Genomic DNA, 19,603 nt, shown 5'->3' on the forward strand with positions numbered 1-19,603 from the left:
CCATTGGTTGTTATGTAGTTCATTTCCGGGTAATGTCATCTTTGTTTAAAGAAGCAGTAACACAGATATTACGTTAAAATCTAAACAAAAAAATCAATACAGTACATGTAATGCATGTAGAGCATGTGAATAAGTCGATCGAACTATAGAGAGAACGCAGTATTTGTAAATTGTAACTTTTCAGAAACGAATTCTGATAAATTCTAAAGACACAGAAACTGAGACGTGGTTTGAAGGGTTTGATGTTTTTTAATTAGATGTAAAAGATGGAGACAGTAAAAAAATACATACATACAGTACCAATATACACGCTACACTAATATACACAATATCAGCTACTTCCTTCAACTGATGTTGGAAGGTGAGCTACATTCATTTACTTTATGCTCACGTCAATTGGAAGTACCAGGTAAGATTAAATACATGTTTATTATTTTTTATTAGTAACGTTGATGATCAAGTATTTTTTTTAAAACACATCGTTGGTGGTTTGATTTATTTATATTTAGAGAATGGTTTTTCAGACCAGATCAAATGTTCTGTATTATGATGCACAAGCCAAAAGATCGATTTGAGATTTATGTACTGTACATTAAAACAAGAATTGCTGACATAAGGTGGCAGTAGTGACACAAAATGGAATGTTGAGTTTTCAACCTGCCACCGGTATTATTTGTTACAGGCTTTACTGTATTATTTATTTCAGGCTACACAGTAACTAGACGCATGCACACAAACAAAAAGATCTACTGGTACCAAAGGGGAATAATTTGTGCTTAAAATTAGGTGCCGCAAATTCTGGTGGTGGAACAGCTATTTGGCAGGTTTAACCATGTGACTCAAAAAGTGAACTGCATCTAATTACGTGCGTAAACCCAGTCGCGCTGTTCATTCAGGATTTACTTCTCCAAGAGGAGCTCCATCTTGGGGTTCATGAAAGAAAAACCAGCAAATGCCGACTGGTCCATGGAATCAATGAGGTTCTTGTCACTGTGAGACAGACGAGGCTTCTCGCTCAGGAACTCTCGATCAAAGTTGCTGCAGTCATTTGGTGCTTTCTGGAATCAGCATCAAATATTTGGGACGAATAGACAATATTAAAAAACCTGCTGCTGTCAAGAGGGTTTCTTAAATTGTGTACATGTGTCTGTGTGCCTTACCACTTTGGGTTTAAAGGGTGGTTCCGCTTCCCTGTTCTCCAAGGCTTGCCAGTCAATGGTCTTGAAGAATGAGTGTAAACGGATATTACCCAGAAGTGTAAGCCTGCGTGTGGGATCTCTTTCAAATAACTGGAGGGAAATAAAATGAGAACATGCCAATGATTAAAAAAATACATTTCAATAACATACATACCATACTTTCCGGTGTATAAGGCACACCCCTAGGAATTGTGTATTTTCAAACTTTTTACATATATAAGGCACACCTGACTATAAGGCGCACCTTCAATGAATGAAAAATGTTTTCCAAATAACAAATATATCAAAGTTTCCAAATATAAGGCACACCCCCATTATAAGGTGCTACAGTAGAGGCTGGGGTTACGCGCTACTTCTTCTGCAGGGGGAAATGGAATCGGTTGCTGCTGAATATGGTGAATTAAATAAAAATCGACAAAAAAAATCTTTCAATTGGAACTATTGATGTTAAATGAGAGTACAGACCTTCTCCAGCAGCTCCTTGGCCTCCTTGTTGATCCACCGGGGATAGTGAGGGGTGTCCATGCGGATGGACTCAAACAGCTCATCCTCATCATCTCCGTGGAACGGCGATTGTCCCACGAGCATTTCATACAGCAACACGCCGAATGACCACCAGTCCACCGAGAAAGAATATTTCTGGCCCAGCAAGATCTACGAATAACCAAAACATGCTTATGCCACCTCACGTGGAAAATATAGTTTGAAGTTTCAGACATAGCAACTATGTATTTTTTTTATTAAAATATAATACCCATTGCTAGAAATGAAATTCTCAAGTGACAATTCTACCACCAATGCATTTGGTAGACATGATATCGATATCGCTGCGGGACATAATAACAAGTATGTAAAAGCCAAGTCATGCTATCCGCATTTGCCCCACACAGAGATCCTTTTGCAGTGATGTTATATACGTTTTGAAGTCACAAAGGAAATTATCTACATCTATGCAGTTCCTGTATCTGGCTTCCTTCCTTGCCCAATTTGTACAGCAGTAAAACTTCAACTACACACACCAGTTAGATATGCTGCAGTTTGAGCTGAATTCACAGGACAGCATCGAGCGCAAAGTACCTCGGGAGCTATGTAGTCAGGTGTACCGCAGAAAGTCGTGGCCCTGTTCTCTCCAAAAACGTTTTCCTTGCACATTCCAAAGTCTGCAATTTTGATGTGTCCTTCATGAGTCAGCATCACGTTGTCTAGCTTTAGATCTCTGCAAAGAAAAAAAAAAAACAATAAACAAATGAGCATTTTTTTAACATGTAAGCAGATTCTTCTAACATGACCCTGGAACATGCTTGGTAGCTCTTAAAGGACAACCGACGTCACTTTTTTGTTTTTTAACTGACATCAGAAAAACGTTTTATAGCATCTAAAATACCCAAAACACGCAGGCTGATATTTTTATTCAAATGCAAAAGACCAATAAAAATGACTTAAAGTGTCCAAAATCTGCAAAAAAAATGAGCTGCGAATTGGGCATTTTCAGAAAGTCCCGCCCACAGTTCGTGACGTCACACCAAGACGTCTTGCATTGCTTGTGAATCAAAACAATGGCTTCAGATTCGGAGAATATGCTTTCTTGTTACACATCCAGTTATGAATATGATTCAAATAGTTCTGAAGAGGAAAGCATACATGTTTGCAATCGATTAAAGAATTATATGTGCCATTTTTAGGCAACATTGGGGGAAAATCTCTCACCCCAAAAAAAGAGGCACAAAATGGCAACCTCCAGTGGCCACCTCCGCTTCCACAGGCTGATAAATTCCTTATAGGGAGCTTGGAAGCCCTCTTCTGGCGGCTTTTGGGTGCAACACGAGGTCCTCAGACCAAACAAATACAGCAAAATACATTGACGTGATGGAAGGACCGCTACAATGTGTCTTTTTTCGGTCAGGGGGCGGTCCTTTCGTGACGTCACGTACGGACTTGTCACCAACTCAAAAACAAGACTTCCTGAATATTCAGAGCGACTCTTAAAACATAAAATATAGCTATATGCGGTGGAATCTTCTTAAAATCCGCTCAGTAGAAGTCATTTGAAGCCATTTTACAAATTATGGACACAACCTGTCGGGAGACGTCGGTTGTCCTTTAATGATAGTGAACATGCCAGTGAAGCATTGATGGTTTATGACCACGTGTGAAGTTGCACTTTGCAACTTGTTTCTTGTTGGAAAATGATGCAATGTACTTAAAAATGCCACACTTTGGTTAGCTTGCTGACCTGTAAATGATCCCTTTGGAATGCAAGAACTGTAGGCCGCAAATGATCTCAGAAGAGTAAAACCTGTAATGGAAAAGACGGAGGGGACAGACATGTCAGCAATGTGCCAAACGCGGGCGTCTACGGTGGCGAGGGCTCCTTTCAGCGTGGGCGTGAATTATTGAGGAGGGAATTTGTACGGAGTAGTCGACGATCAAATAATGCAGCTTCACGTGAAAGCATGGCGGGGCACTGAGCCGAAAAGAGTCGTGTGTCTCGAGCGATCTGCTTGGTTTGTCATCTGTGTCAGGCTTGATAAGTGACTGTGCAGAGAAGGGGAAAAATATACAAAGGCCACACAGTCGGGCTTAACAATTAATTCAAACAATATCTCAACCTAGAATTTTTTTTCTTAATTTAGGTCTGTTGGTGGGCTTTAACTGTTATTTTATTTCTATAATGTCTGGAAAGATAAGCTCCGTGCTTCAGAAGTGCAGTTCATATACAGTAAAGTCTCGTTATATCGATAGTCCCGGTTATATCGATACTATTTCTATGCACGCACGGAGAAAATTACATGCAAACAGGGTCGGATATATCGATAGTCCCGGTTATATCGCTATTTTTTCGGACTCCCTTGAATATCGATATAACGAGACTTTACTGTATTTACATATTATTTCATGATACTCAAAAAGCTGAATGTATAAAGCTTTGTTTTGCATTGTTGTTTCAGTAAGACTTGTTCACACTCCAATTGTTTCGGAGAAAAAGTTGCAACTCAGTTTAAAAAGTTCCTCAAAACTAATGGAAGTAGATCAATAGACTCTTTTTCATAATTAACTCATTCACTGCCAGACGATGTGAAAAAATGTGTCAATTTTTGAGCTTGAAATGAGGGCGGCTGTCCAAAATACAATGCAATACATAGATATTGGTTTAGATAGCGCTTTAATAACAGCTGAAGCTGGAACAAAGCGCTAACATGGAAAAAAAGGGAAATGCTGCCCACTTGTGGAAAAGAAAAAACATTGTCAGTGGCTAAGGCCAGCGCTTTATCAGCACCCAAGCATGAAAAAAATAACACCCGAATAAATTAGGGAATGGCACTCTACGTCATGCTTTTCAATTCCCAAATAAATTTGAGAATGGCAGTGAATGAGTTAACGGTTCCTTCATCTCCCAAAACATGTTTTTACACTACTTCAACCAAATTTGGCGTACAAAAAAATATGCTTCAGGGATCTTGACATATGAACAAAAGTTGAAAGTATTAAGGTTTGAGTTTATGGCGATGCTACCACAAAAGACGACTCATGACAACAAAAAGGAAATGCTGTATGCTAACCACAGAAGTGGAAGAATTTGGCCGCTCAGGACAACACGAGCAGCACAACAAAATCATAAATTAGATCCTTTGACTTTACCCTATCGACTAAATCAAGTTGTTGAACTTCAAATTCATGTCCACTTGTTTTACAACCGCCTTGAAGTCAAGTCTAACAAGTGTGTATGTGAAGCGACGGTAAATCACTTTCATTTGCGCTGCATGAGGTTGCTTGTCCTCGACGCTAACTGGGTCCTTTGGTTTGAATGGCGCCTTGTGCAGAGTGAGAGGCCACTTGAAACGCAGCGAGCAGTCGAGTCGCGGCCCAAGGAAAAATATTGCATCAGCGAATGGAGACGATGTGTTCCACTTTGCTGTGACAGTTTAAGCACACACAGTCTGATGATTATTTACCTATTTTGAGTGCATATGATTTCATGGAAAGCAGACAAACGTATGCAGGCATCATCCTTGCTTTTCATATAACTTTTTCCATTTGTTGCTTGGAGTTTTTCCTTTTTTTAACCTCATTTTTTTAATGATGCCTCCATTGATATGATAGCTAAATTTTAATCTGTTTAACTTTTGTTGATACCATACTTGCATGACAATTTGAATTGGCAAAAAATGCTGATAAAAACAACCGCTACTGTTCATTCACGTTTTATGACAGCAATAGTTGCGGGTCCAACACAAATAAATTCACTTTACATTAACGCATTTTCCGGTGTATACGGCGCACCCAAAAGCCTTGTTTTTCTTCAAAAGATGACCCTGCGCTTTAAACACAGTTATGCCTTATATGTGAAGTAATATTGAGCCGCGAAAGGGCTCGCAACGACTGTCAGCAACCACCGAATCCATTTCCTGTCGTAGAAGATGTCGTGCGTAACACCTGCCTCTACTGTAGCGCTTTATAATGTGGTGTGCCTTATATTTGGAAAACATGTATCTATTTATTTATATACCTATATTTTTTCATTCATTGAAGGTTCACCTTATACATGGAAAATGTTTGAAAATACACCATTCATTGGGGGTGCACCTTGTATTACGGTGTGCCTTATACAGTATATGGAAACAGTTTGAAAATACACCATTCATTTGGGGTGTGCCTTATACTCCGGTGTGCCTTATACTGTATATGGAAAAAGTTTGAAAATACACCATTCATTTGGGGGGTGCCTTATACACCGAAAAATACGGTATTTTCCGACATGACAGGAGTGTTACATTTTGGAGGACTCAGCTAAGTCAGAACACAAAGACTGCATTCCATCTCCTGTTTGCAAAATATGGCCGGCATTGTAATTCTATGATCTGCTGTTTGTCGTAGATATTTTTATAGTTTTCTTTTGTGCTTATCCTCGCAAAACCTGGGCAAACCTGCTCTGCCAAAATAGATAGATGCCTTTGTTTTTTTTTTTTAATCCTACGTTGTGCAGTTAGTGGAGACGGGGTATCACTTTGTGTGCCACCGTTGTGTGTGTTAAAGATCTACTTCGCTTTAAGTTCTGTCTTTGTCAATGTGAATTTTAAAAAGGTCAATTGGCTGGTTCAGTTTCAGACTTTTTTCCCCCCACTTTGTCACCATTGTGCCGGGGTCATAACTTTGCTGAAAAGAATGCCACAGCGGTGAGGAGATAGGTGGGCGGTGGTAATAGATAGCTCAGACAAATAGTATACAGGCAGTGAGGCGAGCGCAGCCCTTACAAGGTCATTGTGCTCGTCAGCACCAACCGAAGGACGCCAGCCAAGCCTCAGTCCGTCAGGATATAGTCAAGTCAAAGTTTGAAATGAAAGGGGACAAAAAAAGTCCCATAAAGCATGGAAGACAAAGGTAGGTGTACATACAGAATAAACACAGCTCTATTTGACTAGTGTCTGCTTTCCATTCCGCCTTTCATTTTGTGTGTGTGCGCGCACGTGTGCTGACTAATGAAAAAGGAGTTTGGTTTCTTTTTCTTACGTGGCTCTGCCAAGATCAAATCGTCCTTTTTCCTGAATGTGAAACATGAGGTCCCCTCCATTCAAATATTCCATCACAAAGAACAGATGCTCCTGTCGTCAAAATGTATATTTTAGTATTCATCGCTCAGTAATGATGACATGGTTCGAGTGTAGGAAAGCTTACCTTCGTTTGGAAGGTGGAATAAAGGTGTGTGAGGAAAGGGTTATCCCAGGCTAAAGCTAAGACTCTCTTCTCCACCATCGTGCACTCCACGTCGTCATCCATCAGCACCACGTCTTTCTTCAGGGCTTTCACAGCAAAGTACTCCTCCCGACCTTTCAGTTCTGCCAAGAGAACCTGACACAGAGGCAATACTTCATGTCCAATTTTACAAGTTACAATCCACCGTCAAAATTATATGAGGTCTCCAGTCTGCATGGTGTTTTGTGTAACTTGTTTACCTTGCCAAAGCTGCCTTTCCCCAGCACCTTGTGGAAGACAAAGTCGTCCACGTTAATGCGAGTGAGGTGTGTCAGACGAGTCTGAGGCCGCGGTCTCGAGCCATCCCATATTCTGCTAGAATGGGATGAATCTGGGAAAGGAAAAAAACAGCATCCACGCACAAAGACACCACAGTGTATTTATAACTCAAAATAGAATATAGGATAGCAAGTCGTAGTGACATTTTAGGCAGTGACGTGCGGTGAGGTTCATGGCTGGTGAGGCACTGACGTCATCAATGACGTCACCGCTCGTCTCTACTTAGTATTTGAAGGGTAAATTCAGCGATTTTGAAAAAAATCCTAAAACGGTGAAGTTAAATGGACAAGAACTTTAAAGTACAAATCACTAAATACATCTAACTGTTTAATTTATTTTTTCATTTGATATTTCCATGACAGCTTTCCATGATGACAGGTGAGGCACTGCCTCACCTGCCTCCACTGACTGCACGTCACTGATTTTAGGACACGCAAAGGCTCACTGACCATTGATATCCAGTTCGGACAGTTTATTAACTTCATCGTAGATTCCAATATCAGATAGGTTTTGATCAAGGTTCGGATCAGAGCGGCGAGTGAAGGATTTCTGATTGGCAAAAAGAAGAAAGACAATAAAATGAGACATTTTGCAATGCAAACTTACAACAAACACAAAAAACATATATAGCTTATGTTATTATATAAGGCCTGTCAATTTAGTTTAACCCTTTTGACTGACGGTACAAATGAGTACCGCCATACATTTTTACCTCTAGAAAATAAAGGAGAGTAAGTTTCTTCCCAAATTCACTGTCGGTAAGAGTTCGTACCCCATTCTTCCGATATCTAGCGACATGTGGCATTTTTCGGCTGTTAACACAAGATCAGAATTACTCCAGGCGTCCAAGTAAGTGCAAAGTGCTTTCCTCGGCTTTATATCATTTGTTTGTTACTAAATATCCATAAAAATTGTTTCCTGTGTTTGTATTCTGATGTATAAACTCTTCATCTATAGCTTTATCTATAAAACCACTAGAAATACGTGCTGAGATTTTATTTACGATCAATAAATATTGTAAAAAATATATTTCTGAATTTCTTGATTGATATGATTTCTTTATGAGCCAATGAAATGATTCAGCATAAGGTTTCTTCAAAAAAAAAAATATCACATTATGGCATCGTCAAAGGAATGTTTAGAGCGCTGTGAGACTTGAGCTGTGGGGATTACAGTATATTAGGTTTCACTGCTTGTGCAGAATTTTCAGTGAGTCGTCTGTTTGATTTGAAAAGACTGCAAGCAAGTTTGTGTGCTCTAATGTCTCAAGTACTATTGATTTTTGAGAGCCGACTATACATGTAATGTACATGATTATATATGTAGAGTGTCCTGAAATAATGATGCATGCTATCACAGTGCATCATGCTATCTTATTTAGACTTTGCATGCTTATCCGGAGAAGCATGAGACGTAGATTTGCAGGAACTCACCTGGCTGACTTGTGTAAGCGCTTCCGCTAATAGTTTCTGGTTGATGCCACAAAGGTTGGCCACTTTATGCTGACACTTGTGGTGAACGTTCATGGAACAATCTTCAAACACAGAAAGGTGGCTCAGAAAAACAAAATAATAGAAAGAAAAATGTCACGGCGGTGTGTGTGTCTGTGCTCTACCTTCACACTTGAGGCCTTGTTTGACAAGACCCCACAGCATATTCCCACAGTGGTCGCAAAAGGTGGGACTCATGTAGTTGTGGCTCTTGAAGCGATGCGGCATATCGATGTTGAAGCGCTCCTTCTGGAACTGCAGGAACAAATGGGATTTTTTTTGTCACCATTAGTGAGCCGCTCATTCCCTTATATATTATACGTACCCAAAAGATATGGGAAAATGTTGACTCGGCTTTATTATCTACAGCAGAAAGACGCGTTACGTACCACTGTATCCCGACTGTTTGCGGCAGTGCCAGTGCATCTGCCGATGATTTTGTCGATGCATTTCTTGTGGATGGCCGCGTTGCATTCTGTTAAACAGGGAATCATATTTACAATACAATACAGATTGATTCGTATAGCGCTGTAAACACAGCTGAAGCAGTAACAAAGCGCTTAACATGGACAATTATCATATACAGGAAATAAATCAGTCACAAAGATAGTAGAAAGCACCAGGGAATATAACTAAGATCAAGTCTGAATCATGCCGAGTCAATTTGTCATAAAACATTGACACAGTGCATGTTGATGAATAACGTAATGTTCACCTTTTAAATTATTGTTTCTTAAACTGTGTGACAGCCCCCCGCCCCCACGACGAGTGTGGTGGAATTACAAGAATGTAAACGATTATTCGCTGTTTTTTCCCCTTACAAAAGGCATTCCTTGAGACGCATAAGCCCTTATACATACACATTACACATACAAGCCAGTTATCAACTCCACAAGAATCACATCTGTGGGGTGAAAATGTTTTTTCTCTACCAAATGAGGGTACGTTAAAAAAAAAAAGCTTTAAAAAAACTATAACATGACTGTTGACTTACGTCTGCATTTGTAGCCTTGCTTGTTGAGTCCCCTGTGAGAGGCAAAGAAAGACAATTGTAATGTTTTTTTGAGCATTTGTGTAAATGTGTTTCCTTTTTGCCTCTACCTGCTGTTGAGAGAGACCCAAATAAAATGTTTCAAAACAATTTAGTGCCTTGCTCGTGTCATTAGACTGAAAAGCAATGGAGTTGGTTTTAAAGTTTCCCTTTAATTCCCCTGAAGGTTTGTTTATAGCACCAGAAAGTAGGCTGAACTAACCAGACAAAATCTCGGCACACGGAGCAGAATGTGGGCTGCCTGAAGAAGGTGGCGATGAACTCGTGATTCTTGATGAAGTGGATCTTTGCCTGCTTGATTGCACCTCGCCGACGGTTGAGGGTGGGGGCTTCTTCTTCTTTTGCAGCTTGTTTGCTCTCTGTCAGGCACAAAGTTCATTTCTAACTTTCATTTCATAATTCGTTTGACATGTTTGTTGTTATTTTCCTATGAGCAGCACTACAGATAAAAAGTGTTCATTTGATAGTGCTCAAGTTAGCAGTGAATAAAAAAGAAACCTTCACCCACTTTCCTCTGTTGCTCTAAAAACCTAGTTCCTCAGTCAGCCACTTGTAATGTCCAGAGGGGTCTCTCATGTTAGCCTCAATGTATCATTTCAGAGCTTTCTGATTTTTGAAAAACTCCGTCATACATTTATTTGGTGTTGTAACTGTACAAAGTAATGCATGTGGTGTTGAACAAAAAATTAATTTGGATTCATAAGTTGGATTCATTATAAGTGCCTTGCATGCTGGGTCCGAGAGGACAGTAATTTTATCTGTGCTGTATGTCATGCATATTAGCATATTTGACAATAAAGCTGAGTTTACATGAGTTCAGCACTTTGGAATGTTTTTATTAAACTCTAGTTTTAAGATAAATTAAACAAAACTAGACACACAAAAATCAGGGTCAATGGTGATGTAGTGGTATAGTCAGCTGACTTCGGTGAAAACAGTGTGGATTCACTTCTCTTTCCGTGTTGATGTGAACGTGAGAGTCAACGTCTGTCTGTTTGTCTCGATATGTGTTACACGGTGTTCCTGTATGTAACCTTTTTCCCAAAAATCAGCCGGGCTTCAGCTTCCCATGGCCCCGCAACAGGATTAGCGGTATTAAAATGGTATGGATGGATGATATTTTCATTAAATTCAGGTGGAGTTTACGGCGCGAGAGTCACACGATAAGGGATCTGAAATTTTAGTATTGTTTCATGATGCTTATATTTACCGTATTTTCCGGCATATATTAAAACTTGTTTCATTCATGGTACACCTTATAGTCCGGTGCACCATATACACGGAAAATAGATGAAAAAAGTTTTCCAAATATACTATATAAGTAGAAAAAGGTTTCCCAATTATAAGGTACACCACATTATAAGGCGCTACTTTTTCCATATACAGTATAAGGTGCACCGGAGTAAAAATGGATGGTGTATTTTCCATATATAAGGTGCACCTTCAATGAATAAAAAAAAATAATATTTAAATAGATAATAGTTATCCAAATATAATGCCCACCACATTATAAGGCGCTACAGTCGAGGCTGGGGATACGCATGACTTCTTCCATAGGGGGAAATGGAGTCGCGGCTGCTGATAGTAGTTGAGATACCTACTATCGCACAATATGACTTCACATATGTATAAGGCGCACCTGCGTATAAGTAAAATCAAGGCTTTTGGGTGCACCTTATACACCCGAAAATACGGTACTTGGCTTTTAATTTTACTGCTGTAAATTGAGAATTTCTCCATTAGGAGAAAAATAAAACTTGAATGTTATTATTGAAAGCAATGTAAGTGTATACCAATCTAGTAAATAAATCCGTGAAATGAAAGTATGACAGTACACTGAAATGTAGTTGGGCGATGTAATTGCCCTGAGGTGTGAAAATGAGTGTCAATGGTTGTTTGTGCACTGTAATTAGTTTGCAAGCAGTTCAGGGTGTATGAATCCTGACTCTCTGCCAAACTCAACTAGGAGCGGTTGCAGGTCACCTGTTACCCTTGTGATTGTTATATATTTATTTTTAAATGCATGGATATTAAGACTGTCATATATATGTGTATATATACACTTTTTTACCAGATTCCACTCCCTCTAGAAAGTACTGCACTGCCATCATCACTTTCCCAGAAGGCTGAAGATCCACCTGAACACATAAACACGCATGTAAAAAGAAAGCTATGCAGAAGTTTAGCACATGGAAGCAATCAAGGCGTTCTACCCAGAATTCAGCACGCCCGTTAGCTTTCTTGCAGCGTTCAGCAAGCACGGAAACGCCGACCGTGACCTCAGCCAGGGGCTCCTCCGCCGTCTTCATCAGGAGCACTTCAACCACACGGCCCTCGTAGATGTGTGCGTCAAAACTGGCCTTCCACGCTGGATACATGGTGGGTTTCCGCTGAACTAGAGTCTTACCTCGTTCTGGGGGAGAAAAGGAAGGGTGATAAAATAGAGCTTTTGTAGTAAGAGTAAACGGTCATCAAAGTGTAAGGCACTGACATCTTCAAGTGAATGATTTTTCTCACCGGTTGTCAGGGCTTCCTTCATTTTGATTGCACAAAAAGGGGGGTCTGGTGGAGGGGGCAGGGCACCCAGGTCAAACGAGTTGAAGGCAATCCTCAAGAAAGGAGGCATGGTGATAAGTCCTCAAAGTCAGCTGCGGTAAAAAAAACAGACGATCAATGGAGCTTTACCCAAGGGACATATCTAAATGTTTATTACACAAAAGGTCTCGCAACTACTGTCAGCAGCTACCGACTCCATTTCCCCCTGAAGAAGAAGTATTGCGTATCCCAGCCTTTACTGTAGCACCTAATAGTGTGGTATGCCTTATTTGATTTTTATGTACAGATATTGATGTTAAAAATTGGAGAAAATAAGTTTGTTTTTATAGAATTTTACACATGACCTGCTCTATTATTAAGTTTTTATCCGGTTTATACGATGAAATAGTTAAAAAGTTGTTTTCTAGACTTTGAACGGATTAAGATTTTTTTACATTGATTTTAATGGAACGTGCCGTTTCGGTTTTTGAACAAATCGGTTTTCGAACAGGTTACTGAAACAGATTATAGTCGAAAACCGAGGTATCACTGTATTTATAAAACTTTTGTATATTTATATATTATATTTGGAAAACTTTTTTCACTCATTGAAGGTGCGCTATATAGTCCGGTACGCCTTATATATATATTATATATATATATATGGTAAAAGTTTCAAAATACACCATTCATTAGGGGTGCGCCTTACACTCCGGTGCATCTTATACACAGGAAAATACGATAAGTACTACCCATGGGTGAATACCGGTAACTTGAGAATAAATAATTTTTTTCAGTATTCACACTCTGTGACATTTTGTGATTAGATGTCAGCTTTTTTGAATATGAAATGAGTGACTTTTGCCCAATGAAGGTTGGGAAACCAATTCCTAGATATTGGAGCTCATTGACGTTTTGATCAATTATAATAGTTGATATTCAAAATCAACACCTTTAAAAAAAGAATGGCACTCAAATGTATTTTGTATAAAGGGAAGCAATGCCAGCAATGAAAATAATTGTCAGCCAACAAACACTTTGTCAACGTATGCGCATTTTTCAGAACGGATATGCGTGAATACAACACAAGCCTCTTTTGTGTGCACTATGGTGTCAAATGTGCCATCGTTTTTGACTTCTACTTCCCAAACACAAACACACTCCTGTTTTCTGTCAAAGGTTGGAGCTGCAAAGATGGTGGGCATGCCTACTGCGACAAAGCGAGCCTCTACATGTCCCGACTCCAACACAAGCATTCGGCGCGCCACAGGAAGCTCAGTAATTCCTCAACCCGTAACCGCCCACACTTGGACCAGCAGAGTAAAGCAGCAGAAAAGGCGCACCGGGAAGAAAATCAGGAATGAGAAAGGCCAAGTGTGTGGGCTTGTGTGTGTGTTTGGGGGTCAGTGGAATGTCACTCATGAACTGTGGCATGAACAGGTTTTTTTTTGTATATATAATCGATACATACACTGTGCTATGTGACAGAGGGCAGTCCAGATTGATTTGTCCAGCATGCACATTTTGGATTTTTCCCCCCTGGTTTAAATTTAGAAGGTGCGCGCCTTGCTCTGAAAGCAAATGCCCTCATCAGCTTACCACCATTCTGCGCCTCCTTCCAATAATGTCTTCACTGAATGACACAAACGTGTGGTTGCTGGCAAGGACGGTTTCTTCATCATTGCACAGACAATCTTAGCCAACAGGTTTTACGGTAACAACAGCTCTGACTAGTAGAAGAACAGCGCAAATGTTTTCATGGAGCGCGGCGTTTGTTCGGTTTTTGGTTTTTCTTGCGTGGGCGGTGACGATAATAAACCGCTGGTCAGATCTCTGGCAATGTTTTTCCTCCCACGAGGGGGCAGCATTTGCCTTTTATACAGTTGTCCCCATTTCAAGCTCAGATGACTCCAGACCCATATAACTTAGGAATTAACCATTTTTTTCTGATGAAAAACAGAGTCTAAGGTTTCCGACGCTGCATTGCATGTTTATGTAGTCCTAAAACTCAATATTCTGTGGGGCTTGCAATTTGAGTGAAAATGACAAAAACCTTGGCACTGGAGTGGACACATTTATGCACATCGTCTGGCAGTGAATGAATTAAAATATTTTGCACATGTTGGGCTTCTGCAATCTTGAATGAAAATTTGCTATGTTCCGTGGCAACTCAGTGAGTATACCACCTTTGAACATAAGTCAGCGTGAAGAACAAAATCCAATATTGGATGATGGAGGAGCAACAAAAAGACATCTGGTAAGCAGAACATCTTTGAACATACTGTACCTGTGGTGCATTAGCGCTTTGGACTCTTTTTTTGCATATACAGTGAGACCTCAACTTACAAACACCTTATCTTACAAACTTTTCGTCTTACAAACGTGAAATTTATGAAAATTAAACCTTATAATAAGCACTATTTTCATAATACACACCCACCACGGCTGGCCGAGTGATCTTCGGCGGAATCACACAACCGAACAGCACCAGAGGTTATCAACAGTCCTTATGGAAGGTGACTCTCCTTCCATAAGCCATCAACGGCCATCAAAAAGGTAAATAAAACTTTATTTTACAGCACAGTTTATTTCTTTAATTACAGTCCTCATGTAATGCGCCTCTCTTTCCAAACAGCAATTCCCTTTGACCTCCAACGCCATTCCATCAAGCCATAAATGACCATCACAAATGTAAATAAAGTGACTTTATGATACAATGCAGTGTATTTCTTTCATTACAATACAATAGCATATTTATTATACATAGGATAAGGTATGTTGTGTGTAGTTTTAAGGCTTATTTAGTTGAAAAGTATATTTTATGGAAACTCGGGAACAGATTATTCCCATTTTAATGGTTTCCTATGGGATTTTTTTTTTTGAGATACACACTTTTCGCCTTACACACTCTGTCTGGGAACCAATTAAGTTCGTAAATTGAGGTCTCACTGTACATTGAGTACAGTCAAGTGAGCAGCAGTGTCTCAAAGCCGACTGGATTACATCTGCCGATTCTTTCAGAACCGAGCGTATAGATCCTCTGAAAGTGATTGGCTGTCAAACAGAATTCATGCAACATTGTACAGGAGATCTTGAAACGGGGTGGTTTCACTCAAACAGCATATTCAGTCCCATTTTGGGGATGCGGATGAGGGAAAGCTCATCAAAAGGAGGCCAGCAAATCTGCAGGAAATACCACCTCCACATCCAAAGTCCCAGAAGTAAAAAAAAAAAAAAAAATGAAGTTTCGAGGGAGAATGTGTGCTTCAAAGTAATATATATATACATAAATATCCGCAAAAAAACATGTCAATGTCTCAACTCCTCCGTGAGAAAAAAGTAGGCAACCACGACTTTAAGGGAGGGTTTATAGTTTTTAAGCCTCATTTTACTAATCCCACGCATGTCGTATTGTTCATGTGTGGGGCTCCGGAGGCTTAAAAAAAAAAGAATTTAACAATCCACTGCAGTGCAATTCTCCGGATCAGGCCCTTTTGACACAGAAAATCTTTGTATGTTTTACAGGAATGACTAGCACGTCTTTGCTGAATTGAACGACGGGGGAAGGGGGATCGACAATGTTGTTGATTTATATCTGTTGTAAAGTGAAATTATTACTGGACAGAAAGTTGAGTAGGGAACGGAGTGCATCACACTTCAGTCATTTTAAATTTCCTTTAAATGACTGACAGATTGAAATTTGCCTCGAATTACAAACAATTCTTCTTACAATGAGCCATTGTTTTTGCACCTAAGGGACCTTTGTATTCATTTGTTAGATTAGTCTTTTAGGGGTGTGGCCTAATGAGTAATATCACGAAACTGGAGTAGTTTCTTGCAAGTGTGCTCGTCTTGTATTTGCGTGATTCAGAGATGACAGTCACTATACCAGTTAGGCTCAACGTGTGCGCCACTGCATGTTAGTTAGTGTGGTGTGAGGGCACTTAAGGTGTGCGGTTGGTATATTCTCATGTGTGCCTCCATAATCTCAGTTCACTCATCATGGCCGTGTTTCGGAAATACACACTGAGCGCACGACGTCAATAAAACCATTCAGAAACGTTCAAATGTGCAATTTGATTATGCAGAGCCCCCTCCCAAAACAGTATTGCATTCAAGCATACAAAGAAGACAAAAGGTCTACTTGAAAGTTTTTTTTAGATTAAAATTGCTTGACTTGAACAAAATGACATAAAATATAACACTGGTGAGTTAAAACATCTTTAGCCGCAGTAAAACCTTGCCATGGAAACCAAAATATAGTTCCCAGGATTACTGTTCTTCTTCATCTTCTTAATCAAAGACTAAGAGGAAATTCCGCAAGCAGTCCAAGTATTTACTGCACTGGTATTTTTTTCTTGGTTTTGTGTTTTAAATTCATGAAGTACAACAAAACAAATCCTTAGAAGTGTGGAAATTGTGTATCGAGGGGAGGGGGTAATCCCTTATTAGAGATGTGAATGAAACTATATGCTATTTTGCAGAACATGGGGGCTCGTGGAACAAAACACCTGCAAATGGTGAAAAATCATCTGTGACAGTGACAGACTGAACAAAAAAAACTTTTATATAATTGACATGAATACTTTACATTTTTGAATGGTGCCGCTGCCCTCAAAGTCATAGGTATAAAGTCTCACCGTGAAATGAGTTTTACTGTCCAATTTTGAAGCATGTCATCAAGAAGATGCTTCAACGCATTAATCTGGACTGTTACTTCCGTTGAAACCCCCGCGCACCCCGAACATTGGGTGTCAAAAGCATTTCCATTGACTACTTTAAAATAAACTGGAGTGGGCGAAATGCAAAGCAACTCAATTACAACTGACGAAGCAGGTCCAGAAAAACAGTACACCATAATTAAAGAGAACGCGCTTAAGTTTTAAGACGACAAATGGCAAAAGTTGGCGGACGGTTTGTTCGGGAAACTTTTTTGTACCGTACACGACCAGGTCGAATCAAAGACGATGCGACAGCTCACATATTCCACTGCATCCAAGGAGTTTACTATGGCAGTGAATTAAACGAAGGACAGGGCTACGATAACTTTCGTGCATCGATGAACGGCGTCGCTACTCAGGCATCGTATATGTGTGTAGCTAAGCTAACATTTTCACAGATCTTAAATGACTGACAAATGAAGCTATGCCACCAAAGTCTCCATGGGGGACGTTTTCCATACACACACGTTACGCAAGCCCGAAGTCAGCAAAAAAAAAAAAAACAAAGGAGACAAACAAAATATAGTCAAGACTGGCATACCTCGTCCAGTAAACTTTCCGTTGTACCTTCACCGACTCACGGAGCAAAGTTGTTCTCTCTTTTCTTTCGAGTCGCCTTTTTTCTTTCCACTCGGTGATACACTCGATTAAGGAAGTGTGGCGCGACGCGAACGCGCTCCCGACGCCCTCCCCGAACGAGAGTGACGTCCACCTGACACACGCACGTGAGCACGGGGGCGCGCTCCAACGAGTCGGTGCTTGAATGATTGACTTTTTTTTTAATAAGAAATGTATTCCATTGGACTTAACAATGAAAAAAACTCAATGATGTAGAAAATAAGTGAATAATTTATGAACGAATAAATATAACATACAACGACTGAGAGCTTACACAGACATAAACAACATACACTGTATGTAATCTGTGGTTAATCTTTTTCGTCGTTTAATTTGTATTGTGTATGTATTGCATTGTTTTTAATCAGTAAAGTATTGATAAGTCAATTTGTATTAGTACTCGATAAGGTTTATTAAAAGTAGTAGTTGTTGTAGGAACAGTACTATAGTAGTGGCCTTCATACTTTATGCTTTTTATGTTAGTACTTGTCGTAGAAGTTTTATTCCTGACAGTCGAATTTAAATGATTTTTAATTCTAATATTTGAAATAGTATTACAGATAACATTATTAGCATTAGAATTGGTCTTGGTATTCGTTTTAGAATCAGTACTAGCATTAAAATATGTAGGGGAATCAGTGTTATTATTCCCATAAACTATGGCCTCTCTTTAGCTTTAGCATTAGCATAATCATAAATATTCATCCATCCATTTTCCAGACCGCTTTCGCCTCACTGGACTAGCAGGGGGTGCTGGAGCATATCCCAGCCGTCTTCGTGCACTTGGCGGGGGACACCCTGAAATGGTTGCCAGCCAATCGCAGGGCACACAGAGACAAACAACGAGTCACTGTCACACTCACACCTAAGGACAATTTTAGAGTGTTCAATCTGCCTGCCATGCATGTTTTTGGAATGTGGGAGGAAACCGGAGGACCTGGAGAAAACCCACGCGGGTCTGGGGAAAACATGCAAACTCCACACAGGTTCGTGAACTCATGACCTTTGCACTGTGAAGCCAACGTGCTAACCACTCGACTACCGGGCTACCGTAATCATTGATACAACATTAATATTCATGTTAGTATTAGAATTTGAATCAGTATTGGAGTCAATATTAGTGTAAGTTTTACAATTACAATAGGTTATAGTCATGAGTAGTAGTAGTGGCGGTGGTATTGGAATTAAAATTAAAATGAATAAATTCGTAAATGTCTCAGAATATTGCTCAAAGCTTTGCATTGGAACTTATTTGAATTTGTACGATTCCTCACTACATGCTTCAGCAAGCAAGTGCATACTGTTGAAGGAATACATATCATGCCTACGGGGGCGGTGTGATGAGCGTGTGTGTATACACACAAATGCTCATAACACATCACACAGTTTCTTCAACCTAACGAGGAGGAGGTAGAATTGGCTCAGTCGTGAGAAGATCTTTTCTTGTCCATAAATAAAACACTCTCCCACTAGCATCTATTTCTTGCCAAGACATCATAGCCAGCTGCAACACACGAATCAGTGTAAATGAAAACCCCAACAATTAGGACCTAATTCCTTATCATTTCTCAAGCAGCAAACATTTTCTGTGATCTGAATATGTTGGAAGACCAATGAGCCTACCTTTTGGCTTTTTTTCCCACAAAAGCACGGTGAAGGCATTGCTGCATGGTTTTGAAATGGTGGAGTGCACGTCGAACCAAACATATCAAATCTGGTATTCAGATCGGCAAACGTGTTTTTCCTGCAGACCACAAATATTTGCTTTTAATACTATTTAGTAAATGATTTAAAAACAAAAACAGATGGACAATTGAAACAACTGTGTGTATGTTCATAATAAAGCATGAAGTAAAAGTAAAATAGAAGAAATATACGTATGTACAGTGATCCTCGTTTATTACGTTAATGGGGGCCAGAACCCCAGCAATATGTGAAATTATCTCTCTTTCTCTCTCA

General features: G+C 39.7%; 1 protein-coding gene across 1 annotated transcript; it reads right to left on the reverse strand.

Moving 5' to 3' along the window:
- Positions 1–235: 235 nt before the first annotated feature.
- On the reverse strand, positions 236–17,726 carry prkcda (protein kinase C, delta a). The gene is made up of 18 exons (XM_089009386.1): positions 17,568–17,726; positions 12,288–12,418; positions 11,984–12,183; positions 11,842–11,908; positions 9,973–10,129; positions 9,714–9,745; positions 9,109–9,194; positions 8,845–8,974; positions 8,663–8,763; positions 7,679–7,778; positions 7,151–7,281; positions 6,873–7,046; positions 6,708–6,799; positions 3,433–3,495; positions 2,277–2,415; positions 1,665–1,853; positions 1,161–1,289; positions 236–1,058 (listed from the first exon to the last, which is right to left on the reverse strand). The coding sequence occupies exons 2-18, from the start codon at positions 12,394–12,396 to the stop codon at positions 900–902; spliced, it is 2,058 nt and encodes a 685-aa protein (XP_088865512.1). The 5' UTR covers positions 12,397–12,418; positions 17,568–17,726; the 3' UTR covers positions 236–899.
- Between the last annotated feature and the right edge of the window lie 1,877 nt (positions 17,727–19,603).

Source organism: Hippocampus bargibanti, linkage group LG12 (genome assembly GCF_051943395.1).
Source record: "Hippocampus bargibanti isolate YZ-2025 linkage group LG12, ASM5194339v1, whole genome shotgun sequence".
NCBI lineage: Eukaryota > Metazoa > Chordata > Actinopteri > Syngnathiformes > Syngnathidae > Hippocampus > Hippocampus bargibanti.

Bases quoted from the DNA above. Each gene is read 5' to 3' on its own strand.
- prkcda (XM_089009386.1), bottom strand. From the start codon at position 12,396: ATGCCTCCTTTCTTGAGGATTGCCTTCAACTCGTTTGACCTGGGTGCC. The intron at 3,496-6,707 runs GTAAGAAAAAGA...TTTCCATTACAG, and splicing joins TTTGATCTTGGCAGAGCCAC to GTTTTACTCTTCTGAGATCA. The intron at 1,854-2,276 runs GTACTTTGCGCT...GGTTATTCGTAG, and splicing joins CTGACTACATAGCTCCCGAG to ATCTTGCTGGGCCAGAAATA.